Raw genomic sequence first — 13,111 nt, forward strand, 5'->3', positions numbered from 1 at the left:
TAAGAGCGACCAAAGGTTAAAGTTTAAACAGTAAGACTGTTACTTAAGTTTATTGACTCGATATACGTATTTCTTCCCATCAAATAAAACGTATACTTTGACTTGACACTTTTTACAAGACGTTTTCTATTCTAATTTGAATATCCTACTCCAATGAAATGTCCCGTATTCAATGTCACGCGTCGAAACACTCATAAGACTCCAGTTCTACTCGAAGGTGGACAAAATTCTTAATTAAGAGGGCGCAAATGAGTTGAAAAAATTACCAAATGCATTGTACAACGTACCCAAAAGATACTCAAAGTTTAAAAAAGATTAAGAAAATTTGTCTGTAGAAAAAAGAAAGAAAGAAATCACGAAGAACACTTAGTATTCGTCTCTCTGTCGTGGTTTCTCCCCTTGAACCACAACGGATAAATTTGTTATCTAGATAAACATTTCACCCGTACCTACTCTAGGCACACACCGTTTATTTCTCCGAGAAATAAATAAATAAAGTAAAAGTCCCGGGTTAATCATAATTTAACACGGTGGTTGGTTTCGATCGGCCGATCGACTTTGTCCCTGGACGCGCGGAAACATGCAAACTCATTTTCGAGTTCGTCATATTCGATCGGTGGCTCCCAGAGTTCATTACATCTCCTCCGCTCGCTACGCGCGAACAACACCAGTCATTTACCTACGTAACAATTACTAACGGCTATATATACACAACGAATCGCTAATGCAAACGCCGATTGCACCGAAACGAAAAGTCGAAGGCTTGTTTGCATTTTTTTTTTTTTTTTCTCTGAACGGATGTCACGGGGATGGGCCGAGAAAGAGAGATTGAGAGTATAATAATTACAGTAATATCACGGAGCGACGCTCGTTTCGCTTAAAAACGAATCGTAAACGAAATAACAGCAGCGTAAAATTAAAAAAAAAAAAAAAAAAAAAAAACGCGACGCGAGTCCCCGGTTCACGTGCGAAGAGAAGAACCGATTTGTTTAAAGCGCACGGGGTTTAAACGATAGCGAACGCGAGACGAAATCGTATCGGTTTGTTTTTTCTTCTTTTCCCTATTTTTGTACGATAACGACTCGACGCCTTTTGGGGCCGACTCGCACGGGCCATCCTTGATTCGGGGGCGCCGAAAATGAACGTCGAGAGGTCCAACGCTATTGCAACTACCGATCGTTTCGCGGACGACAAAGGAACCGTGAACACAAGCAGTAAGAGAAGCGTCGGTGCGTCACGCTGTTCGACGTTAGTTAACATTTACAATACGTAGCAATAATGTACATCGCGACACAGGTCGTTGCAGAGTTGGGCGTCGGCGATCGGCATTCACGATCGACGATTACGTTAATCGTAAATTGGCTATCGACGAACCGCGCTTTTAACTGACCTAAGAATTCTACGAGGAAGTATATGACAACTTTATGCATTTGCATTGCATTTTTAATTATATCAATTAATATGTGTATGAAACGTATGCAAAACATAACCGAGAGCTATGCTCACTCATGCAAAATGAAATAATATTGTTATGATATATTTGATGTATGGCTGGTACGCATTTGTACGTCGTGAATGTATAAAATCCGTAGTCCGAGGGTAACGCGAAATGAATTTTTATTTTGATCGAATGAGTGAATAGTAAAATGACTAATTAACCGAGACTTCTCTTTTTAAATGCTGGGCTGTTCTAGACTAGCCCAACGAGTGCTCCACGGCGTCCGACATGTTTTGTCGTCTGAAAAAAAAAAAAAAAAGAACAGAGGACTGCGGAGCAAAAAGAAAAATTCATTCCAGGAGGAAAGTAATCGTTATTGTGCCGAGTGTAATACAAGTTTGCGCGTTGGAAAGTCGTTTAAGAATTATCTTACGCAACAGTCGAAGAGTATATTATCTATTCTTATGCATCGTCGAGCAAAAGTACTAAAACCAATTTTTTCGCATTTCATAAATAATTGACTGCGCTGATGTCTTAATTTTTCTTCCATCACGTTGAAAACATTGATTTATTACCTATCTCCTGAGAAGCGAATTTATGATACATGAACCTGACATCTTTTTTCGACTTATGAAAAAGAATATAAAAATTGAACGATGGAGCACCTCGAGGCGTCGTAACTTTATCGTCCGCCCATAAATAGAATGTCAAATTCCAAGGAAAAATCGGTATCGAACGAACGATCTTGACTGTATCTTTGTCGATCACGAGGTATCAATTTTATATCGAATACCTGATTCTAACTGATGTAACCCTCGATTGGCCAAATTAATCGTATGTCGCCTGCGAGGCATCGTTGGTTTACTCGTTGCACAAGGGTATTATTTGACAACAGAGAAAATTACAGTGAGATGATATAATACATTTCAATGTGTATATGCGTACGTGTGTGTGTCTCAATAAATATATTTCAAAATGTTATGCAATCTCACTTGTGCCGTCCTATCAACAAATAATACATACACGAAACATTTACCATTCTCCTGTCGCTAAATAATTAAAAAAAAAAAAGAAGAAAAAAAAAGAAGAAGAAAAAAAAGAGAACGTAAATACAAAAATTACATCCAAGCAGATCGTAGGGATAATCGGGAGAAAGAAAGCTACGAGTTCTGTACCAGCCATCGTTGACTACATCGATGGTTATTCTCTGATCAATTCACGATTAATTCAATCGTCAATCGTAGCGAGCGATCGTTTCAATCGCAACTTTGATTACACACCGCCCAACACTGGTATCTCCGTAACGTTTATATTTCTCGCTTCGCTCCTTTGTACAGCTACGTGTCCTCGGGACACCGTAGTCTCTAAAACATTATCGACTAAAGTTTAGTCACTAAACGTTTCTCCTCGAAGCACGCTCGTAGGGGGAATCATTGTGCCTCGACTTCGCGGAAGAAAATACACGCATCTTTCGAATCCTCGCTCGAACGCGACCCCGACTCTCGCGCCTTGCCGCAGAGGCGTTCCCACCAGGGATGAGCGAAACTTCGAATAAAGATGACGAATAAGACTATAGACAAGAATAATTTATTCGTGACGTTTATTCGATTCGACTGTTAAACTTTGGATCGTTCATCGTAAAATATTTCATTGTCTAATTTTTATCGAACGAGCGTTTATACTTTATTTGATATTCGTCATTTATGTCTAAGGAACAGTTTCGTTCATGCCTGCGCTTTATCACCTCCCTCCTTCGCCAAGCGTTTCGGCCTTCGCGCTTGTTCAACATTCGATCACAGTCTTGGATCCTGAACAGAGTCAACGGATTGGGGATCGCCCGAATTTAAGACTAAATCGGGACACGATCGACCGGTTACACGGGGAAAACGAGACATTCTTCGTTTAAGTTTTATCCCAGGCATGTCAAACGAGAGGTCTGTCACATCTTGTGTCTCGCTTAATCCTTGATTCTCCATTTTTTTGCCTATCATTGGGACCATAGATTCGTGTCGATAGTTTCGAAATACAAAGAATGCCTTTAAAGGAATTACAGTACTTGTATCATTTTATAAATAATCGTCACCTTTCACTTGTTTCTACGGGAGTTGTTGTTTTTTTCTCTCTCTTTTTTTTTTTAAAGGGGATATACTTTTTAAAATATTTTCAGCGGCGAAATGTAATTGGCCCTTTGAGCCAAAATGAATTCGGTCCGCCCGCGGTCTGTGGATTCTGATATTTTTTAGATTATTTATTTACCTACCTACAGACTCCTGCATTCATTTGCCTCGCAGCACACCGCTCGAGGCTACCAGGCAATCACCTTTCAACACGATCGACTGAAACGTAAATCGATTGAACACGAGAAAAAAAAAAGAAGATTTGCGATGATGATTTTAAACGGTGTTTATGGGATGGCAAAGCCTTGGTAACTGCAAAAAAATCGAGAAATTCTTTTGAGTATTGACGTAGTCAACCGAACAAGCGTCATCCATGAGAATATATACATTGTCATGAATGAAATTATCATGAGATAATCGATCATCAATTCATGTAGCATAGATGATCCTTGTAATTAATACAGAACGACCAATCTTGTAATCAACACTCGTAATTGTCAGAGTAACCAACAAAAGATTGCGATTAATCGCGACCGCTTAATAACTTATCGATGGTCACAATTGCTGATTAGTCGGTATTCTTAAACGTCGATTAGATTTTTCCCAACACTGATTCATATCAGTATAACTTGCGTTCGCTAATTTATCGCGAGGTTATGCGTATCACGGATTGAACGAAGCGTTCCTGAGTTTTATTTTAAACGGGGACTGGTCATTTTCGAAAAATAAGCGATCGGTTCGACATGCCTGGGAAACCCGCGAAGCACCGAACGTCGTCAGGATACGGCTACGCCAACTGACATGATAAATCAGGCGACGGTCGTCGGGGTTGCATTCGCGTTGCGTTTCGTCGGTGTTCTGCGTCTCGACGATTCCCTCGTCTGGCATATCGTATCGTTGTCCTCGCAACTACCGGGGCTCGCAGGCCTCGTAGACGAGCTCTGGCACCAGAGCCAAAGAGAACGTGGCGCTGGCCTGTCTTGCGTACTGCCTCCTCGTCGCGATAGCTTCGTGTTACCTATTATTCTCCTCCATCACCACCTGCTTGAACACACCGGCGGGCATCTGGCTCTTCACCTCGTGGTTACCGAGCGCTGTCGTACCATCCTTCGCGATGAACAGCTGAAGCCCTGTCGCTGTAACAAAGCAATTAAACGAAATGGTGAGTTTTCGAAGCATTAAGGTTCTCGCTGGATCCTCGAAGCTTTACAAGGTTCAATGCTGAGTTTTCAAAGCTTTGAGGTTCAACGCCGTGCCCTCGAAGCTTTAGAAGGTTCTATGCCGTGTCTTCGAAGAAGCATCGCGTCTCAATAGCAGCTCCAAAATAAATAAGAGTACGAGATGCAAAGCCTACGTAGTCGACGCTAAACCTGTTTATAATCTCTAGATTAATATAAAAACTTCCTTTTTAACCACTTTTTCTGACGGTTAATTATCGCGTCATTATTCTAATCACAAACACAAATACGTTATAAATGCTTCTCAATAGTGATCTGCGTAATTCCGATATAAATGTATAAGGAAACGAAGATATTTCGAGGCCGTTGACTATAGGATATTTCGAGATCGATCACGCCGAGATTCGCGTTGAAACTCAAAACTTTGAAGACTTAGGGTTGAACCTGATAAGATTGATCGAAGTGCGGAACAGTAGAAATCGTAGGTGAAACGTACTTTCGGAGCTCTCGAGATCCGTCTGCTCCAAATTCGTTGCTTTGATTAGCTCGTCGATGAGAGAGTCCGCATTCGGCCTGGTCACTTCGACCCTGCACAACACGGGATTCCCTGTGCCATCCTCAGCCTTTTTCCTACGCTCCAACGCGGCCTTTGCTCGGTCCAAAGATCCCGTTTCGCTGAGACCCGAGCCGCCGGATGGATTTCTGCGAAAACAAATCATGAATTGTTTTAATACTCACCGATGCATTGGCCTCGATATTGTTTGCTACAATGTTTACCATACACTGACGCGAAAACATGATACCCTTGAAATGTTCGATAGGAAATCGCGACACAAGGGTATATCAAAATTACAGCATAATTCCTGAATGTAGTAACAATAATATCGTGTAATAGATGTGAAATGTAAATGAACTTTTTCTAACTTATGTTAGAACACGCAGGGAACAGATATTTCCGCGCCAGTGTCGGTTTCGAACGCGTGCAAGAATCAGAAAAGTTTATCTCTTCCTGCGACACATCGCGTGCAAAAACGAGGTAGTTCGAAACACACAAAAATATATATATATATATATAAAAAAATGGAATAATGCGAGGAACGATGCTCGGACACGAACGAAACGTAAAGGTCAGAAGTAGTGATGGGCGCTCGAATGCTTGACAAGACGGAAGTTCGAATTTTCAAATAAATTGGAAGGGTTCGAATCGTTTCCAATATTATTCGATACCAGGAGATGTTCAGAGTTTTGATTTGGAATTTGGAATAAATTCAATTTTCTGTCTTCGAAGCTTTGTAGTTCAACGCTGAGTCTTAAAAGCTTTGAGATTCAATGCTGAATATTCAAAGCTTTGAAGTTCAATCCTGAATTTTCAAAGCTAGAAGGTTCAACGCTGAGACCTCAAAGCATTGAAGTTAAACGTTGAGACTTCAAAGCTTTGTGGTTCAACGCTGAACCCTCGAAGCTTGCATACAATGTTCGACCCTTCGAAGCTTTGAGGTTCATCTTTCAGTACCGAATACGATCTAATCTTCGAAGACATGAATTGATTTTGAGCCCATAGCTAGTGAGAAGCGATAAGCACGATATGAAACGATTTAAAGGCATGGACACACTTAGGGACGATGAACAAGCGAAGAGATGCGTATAAAAAGTAGCGAGAGTTGAATTTTTCGATGGCAGATGCAAAAAGGGGGTTCGTGTGCGGCATGCAACAAGGCAGCTGCGACGAAGTCGATCGTGAATAGTGAATCGAATCAAGGAAGCAAACCAATTCTGTTCGAGAATGGAGCCGTTCTGTTAATGTTAGTCTAAGAAGTTTTATTTCGAGCAGAAAACGTGAAATGACGTTTCACGTCACATTTCTAGAAAATCATGACGATATAATTAACACACGACAAAAAATAAAATGATTATTTATTAAAATCGACATTATGCATAGAGAAATAGACCTGACCTGGCTATAAATTGAACGTATGCTGTTCAACGCGATGAGAAAAACCAAAAGCAAAAAGTTGCATACATTCTAATAAATCAGAATAAATTAGCTTCCTGAATTAATCACGATCGCTGACAAGCTCTATACAAAATCGAAGTTATGATTTCTAGTCTCGACCAGTGTTGGACAAAGTTAGTTCAAATAAACACGTTTTTACCATTGTATAATTCGATATGTAATTTCCATTGATTATATGGTGAATTTTATCCATCACTGGTCTCGCTTCACACTGCATTGGTGATAAGATCACCTATCGACAAAAGTATCGCAAGCGCAGGATATGCAATTCACAATGAAACTATTAATCAGAATTATCTTAGGACGACTGAGATTTAACGTTGATGCCTCGTAACATTCATATAATGCTTGAGATTTCAAAGCTTTGAGGTTCAACGTTGAACCTGAGTCTTGAAAGCTTTAAGTTTCAACGCTGAATTTTCGAAGCTTTGATCTTTAACGCTAAATCATCGAAGCTTGCATTGAATGCTTGAGATATACGATCAAATACTACAAAAAAAAAGCTTCGATTTTATGAGTTCCTTTCACACAAAAGCTAAATAACTCATCGAATCGATACAATAAAATAAAATCGAGCCTTCGGTTTAAATTTTAAATGATGTATTTGCTTAAGGAAAACAACGATTTTCCAGACACAAACACTGTTGCTGCGAACCTTCGCACGGAGACGTAGAGGATACCGTAATTCGAAAAAAAAGCTAGATAAACATTGGCACGGATTTTTTTATATAATTCATTGTCATTTCGTCAATTAACGCTGCTCATTTGAATCCGTCGGACAGTCGACATACGGATGGTAAACCGTTAACAATATTCTTTTCTAAGAATTCCCGAGTATGTATATTTTAGAATGACGTAGAATACGTATAAGTAGGCGCGAAAATATGTTCCATTGTTTTTCATTCCGTTTGCTCAACGATCGATTCTTTCGCTACGAGGAAATCGAACGCGACATACTCGAGGCTATAATTATTGTTACGATAAAAATAGTATCCTTCGGCTCCTTCGTTTTTTAATCATATGTACCAGTTACAAAGGAATTAATGGGTGAATTGTTTGTAAACATTCGTTACATTTAATTGAACATTTGAGTAAACACAAACCGGTCTCGTAATATCATTGACATGACGTCAATCGCTTTGACGTATACAAATGAGCTCTAAAAAAAAATAAGTATTCCATCGAGAGCGCTGTAACCACAGAGTATATATTTGAAAAAAAAAAAAAAGAAAGAAAACCAAACAGATTCTTAAACTAGATACCTGTGACTATTTTTTAACGTAGTATTTTTCCGATATCTAAACAAAATTAAAAAATGGCGAACCTTTTGCCTAGATAAGAAGTGTACTTAGACAAAATGGTTCGATCTACGTCTTCGTGGTCGCGAAAGGACAAAGCTGAAGAAAAGACACTGGAGCAACAGACACAAAGACGAAGCACAGATTAAAGAGACGAAAGCATGGACTGACGGTGGGGTTATGCTGTTTCGGTGCTGAGAGCTCGGTGGAGCGACTTCCGGTACCCCTAAGGAGGACTCCTCGGAGTCCGCTGGGCTGGTGGCGACCGTAGCCAGCTTGCCCCCCGCCCCGTCCAGCAACTTCCGGTGGCCTCCGCCAATACCCCTGCAAGGATTCACAAAGCCATCCAAACTGGAAGCAAAGCTACACCTCCTCTCTCTTGCGATCTTTCCATCTTTCTCCCTATTATTCTCGTTTCACACTATTTTAGGATCTACAGCGGATCGACAAAAAACTTCCACACCTTATTTGAAATGTATTTACATATTCAAACGATATATCAACATAAAGTATTTTCTTTAGCGTCTTTTGACGTATGCAGGTGCCAAAGACATGCGATGGGCTATGCCGTTTTTTGGGTACTTCGAAAGATATTGTTGTGCGTGAGTGCGTATCAATCTTTCGAGTGACATGGGTGCATGGATGCGTCCAGAAGAAGCTCATTTCTCAAAGTTCTCGAAGCTTGTGTAGAGTGCTTGGACCTTCGAAGCTTTGAGGTTCCACGCTAAATCTTCGAAGCTTTGATATCCAAGGCTGATGCTGCGAAACTTTAGTATCCAACGCCGAGTCCTCGAAGCTTTGATGTCCAAACATCGAATTCACAAAACTTGCCGACATATCACTTCAGCGTGTAAATACATTTCGAATCAAGTGGATGTCGACGCTTTGTCGACCCGCTCTGCGACCTCTTGGACCCCTTGCTCCAACTTTGAAACGCTATTAAAATTATACGCTCAACAAAATTCATCTTTGATAGAATCCGAGCGTGACAAGTTTTCAAAATACAGTTGCCCTTGCGTTGAACTTTTACGCGATAATATGATTTGCGGATTCGTAGTTAACGGAAGCTGAAGCGGTAGCTCATCTCGCAAGCTAGTGTGTCGGTCGTGCAACGGTGAGACATCGACGGCCATTTCTCCTAATTTTCGAAGAATTTCAGGCTATCATAAGAAAGACACTTATTCTTTACAAAAATTTGCCAGCATCGATAACAATAAGTTGTCTCAAAGTTCTTGGATTCAGGACTACAAAGACTCCTGACAGAACATTCCAAACTTCCAAAGACCTGTCAGACTTTTCAAACTATACGAGAACTTTCAATTGCAGAAGTTTCCGCTTTTTCACACCTCCACATATCCTTTTGCTGGCTTTAAAATATTTTTGGAGGCGTCGCGTCTCATCGTTGCTTGGGTGTTTGTTTCGGTGATCGCGGCTTATATCGATTAAGCGTCAAACTATGTATATCAACGTGCGTGGTGTACCTGAATCGTGAATTGACTCGTTTCAAGCATCGTATCGAGGAACAATGGAACGATAAATAAACTTAAGCGGAAGAGAACGCAATCGATTTAGAATCACACGATTCGTCATTTAAACGTCGAGTGCTAACTTCAAAAATAAGAAAACACATTGCAAAGATAGAAATCGCGTGTTCCTAATCGAAACAAAACCAACCAGAAGGGAAAACAACGCAGGACAAACGTGGGGGGATGATTATTCGCTAATGAAAGACAAAGAGAAAGAAAGGAAACGTTATGTGTCCGCCATCACACTTTCGTCGTTGTTCTATCGAACAAATATTTAATAATGATTTCAGTGTAATTCGAAGGGTACGCGATATCGGGGGAGTTCGTAAAAGCAGTGGCGGTTAAAAGAGGACGAAGAACAAGTGGGCGGCGGGGGGGGGGGGGGCGAAAATCGAACGCAAAAAATCACTTCGGAGAGGGTATATAGTGTGTTCCACTGGAAACAGACCACCTAGATATCTTACCTATTTCGGAGATAATTTATTTATTTATATACTGGAGAAATATTTTCTACGTTAGTATACGTTAATCTAGGCTGACACTTTTACATACTGTTACTAGATATATCGACAGCTTTGTTCGTTTCATCAAACTGAGCATTGTAATTGAACAACAGCACAGCTATTACGTAGATACTGCCTAAGTGCGGGAATATAAGAAACGCTTTCCTTCAGACCTTCCACTACTTCAACCTCAAAGGAACTCATACGGCCACCTTATTACCACCCAAATATCCAAGATACCCAAGCTAACCTGTTTCCTGATGGAACACGGTGTCAAAGAAGTTAAGGGGCGGGGGTTTAACCAAAAAGACGCGTAAAAGAGAAAGTCGTTGATGAATGAAACCTACCTGAGGGTCTGAGCGGTCGTTGCGGAACGTAGCGAGGCTCTGGGGTTATCGGGCCTATGAAGAGGATCTGGGGAGGATACAGCCCTGGCCTGATCGGCCAATCGCAAAACCGGGCTGGTCTTGCCTTTCTCGATGCAGTCGCAGGTTTTCGATATGCTCGTCCAACCTGGCTGACCGATTCTCGGCTTTGCGACCGGCGCGGCCACGGCGCTACTAATCTGTTGTTGCCCGTTTCTGTCCTTCGACGTCGAGTTTGCGGCGTTAAGCTCGTTTCGCGTCTCGAAGCTGTTCCTCTCGTAATTCTTGCGCGAGTGTCGCGGCACGTCCTGGGGCCCGGGTACCCTGAACACGCCCGCCTGGTGGTCATCGTCGTCAACGGCGTTCTCGTTGTCGGTGTCACCTAGACGACCGTCGTCGCTCGTGACACCGTTCCTCGACGCCCGTGACGACGACGTCTGATCGTTGGACGTCAGAGGGACGGCCACGACACTCGTTCTCCCCCTCGACGAATTCCGCACGTCCGATCTCCCGTCGCGGGACGACAGAGGACTCGACGCGGACCAGAACCGGTTACGTGGGTCCAGCAGCATCAGGGAGGACGAGGACGGGGATTCGGTGGATTCGAGACATGTGTCGGGTCTGTGGGGCTGCTGGTTGGTGGATAGGGCTTGAGACGGGTTGGGAATGCGCGGAGCCCATACCGGCCAGGAGGGTGACCTATAAAGATCACAACACAAATATTCAAGCATGCAAAAATTATAATAAACTCGCGTATGTGGCGCGAGATACGCCGTGGATGCAGAAGGGGGACGATGGTAGGAGAAGTAGAAATATTATATACATGTATATATGTGTATACACGAGGGAAGATAGAATCCAGAGTCTCTAGTTAAATAATGAAGAGAAAAAAAAAATAGAAGCGGTTGGAAAAAAGAAGATGTCCTCGGAGAATTCGGATGCCTTCTCGTTAACAGCCGTTCGTTGAACGCGAGCTGGATTCGTGATACATGTCAGAGTATAATTGTAGAACGTGCAGCGTGGCGTAAGAGAGTTGGAGTTAAACACGAGCGTTGGTGTATCTCTGTTATTGTTAAGCGACAGGCGTCGAATGTTTTCTGAGAAAGACTTTGGGGTCGTATCATGCTAAACCGATCGCGTGCTGTGCCAGATCAGAGATTTCATCCAAATCTCAGAGCTCCGGTAGAGACAGCGATCGATTCCGTGTAGAATGGACCCCCTACGGAATACTAGATGAGATACAGATTCAAGCAGTAGAGTTCCACAACGAGTCAGCGTGTCCGCGGCTAGTTAATGCGCGGTTCGAGAAGTTGTTAGTGCGAGTGTTAGTGTTCTAACGTCGCGACGATATTCCGCTGCGTCTACTCTCGGTTATCTCGCGATTCTCGCATTCGGTTCTTCAAGCAACTGTATTCTTGTTACCGAGTACCTCTTGGAAAACCCCATACAGAATATCATGCTTACTCATCGTTCCAAGCGAAACCGTGAAAGTTAGAGAAGGTACTGTCATACCAGACGAGAGAACGACAGAATCATACAAGTAGTAAGCGATTAAACGAGTCGTGAGAATACTCGAAATAGTTGTGTTATTAAAAAGTATCGAGTAGAGAACTCTGGACACGGTAATCGGGACGGTTTTCTCGGGCCACTATGAATCGACTGACGTTCTTTGATCTCTCTCTCTTTCAGCTTGGCTAAGAGGTCGAGAGGTTACCATTCGGTTCTTTTACTGTTGAGAACAGTTCATTTTCTAGTCTAGGAGGGATCTCGTTTCAATTTCGTTTCCCCAGGTTGGCCGCGATGGCCTTACCTAATGTGGCCACTGTCACCACTACTGCTCTGCCTACTATGCTGACTATGGGAATTCAACGACCCGTAGCCCGAGCCTTTGCTCAGCTGACTGGTGTTGCTGCTGTTGCGGGAGTGACCCGACTCTGTGTGCGCTTCAGCTAGTGTCTCCACTGGAAGAGCTGTTGGTACGATCTCGCTTAGGGTCATGGGATCGTACGACTCCGCTCCGCTAAGGAGCTCTGAAACAATAACAACGATCAAGCAAACGGGTTGATCGGAATGCAATGTATTTCTTCCTTCCTCGCAGTTGTTTCGGACCGAGTGTGAATATTATCTGTTTGTATATATAATAATTTCCATATGTTTCGGGTATACGTTGGCTCTCTTCAGGGGGTAAATAATTGAATAATCGTATAATATCTTGGGTATTACCATACTTAAGTTTCATCTTTCATTCTTCATAGTTTCTTGTTGTAATATATTATTTCAAATCACCCGTTGAAGAGGGCCAGTTTCAGCAAATAAACACTCGGGAACAAGCATACTGAGAACCCAATAATATTTACACATCGCCAAAGTTCTTTATAGATTCCAGAGGAAGGAGAAAAATACACATTGGAGCCTCGAAAGAAAGCAAACGTTACCTGAGGTAAAGAGAGCAGGCCTCTTTTTGGGAAGACTGCCGAAACCACTGCTGGCGCTGGCTATGCTTCCAGCCAACGACCCGCTGGAGACATAGTCCTCTCGGTTGGTACACCTCTCCGACGCGGCCACCTCGTCGGCAGTCACGCCAGGGATACCTGGTACCCCTGGCACTGCGAGTTGCGTTTGCTTCAGCGACGGAGAGGGTCTGAAAGGGAGGTTTCAGTCAATCCAATGTT

The 13,111-nt window shown here is 42.4% G+C and overlaps 1 protein-coding gene across 5 annotated transcripts in view; it reads right to left on the reverse strand.

Moving 5' to 3' along the window:
- Positions 1 to 1,442: 1,442 nt before the first annotated feature.
- LOC128892217 (early estrogen-induced gene 1 protein) overlaps positions 1,443 to 13,111 on the reverse strand; it is a 42,996-nt gene continuing 31,327 nt past the window's right edge. For 2 of the 5 annotated variants that reach the window (XM_054152466.1, XM_054152467.1), the window contains exons 5-10: positions 12,875 to 13,080; positions 12,250 to 12,469; positions 10,422 to 11,138; positions 8,217 to 8,369; positions 5,230 to 5,435; positions 1,443 to 4,691 (exon numbers count right to left, since the gene is read on the reverse strand). In XM_054152466.1, coding sequence (XP_054008441.1) covers positions 4,570 to 4,691; positions 5,230 to 5,435; positions 8,217 to 8,369; positions 10,422 to 11,138; positions 12,250 to 12,469; positions 12,875 to 13,080 — 1,624 coding nt within the window. In that variant the 3' untranslated portion in view covers positions 1,443 to 4,569. The remainder of the gene's footprint in view (positions 4,692 to 5,229; positions 5,436 to 8,216; positions 8,370 to 10,421; positions 11,139 to 12,249; positions 12,470 to 12,874; positions 13,081 to 13,111) is intronic. The other 3 variants (XR_008461025.1, XM_054152468.1, XM_054152469.1) reach the window with 3 other exon arrangements.

Source organism: Hylaeus anthracinus, unplaced genomic scaffold, assembly GCF_026225885.1.
Source record: "Hylaeus anthracinus isolate JK02 unplaced genomic scaffold, UHH_iyHylAnth1.0_haploid 12002, whole genome shotgun sequence".
Lineage (NCBI taxonomy): Eukaryota > Metazoa > Arthropoda > Insecta > Hymenoptera > Colletidae > Hylaeus > Hylaeus anthracinus.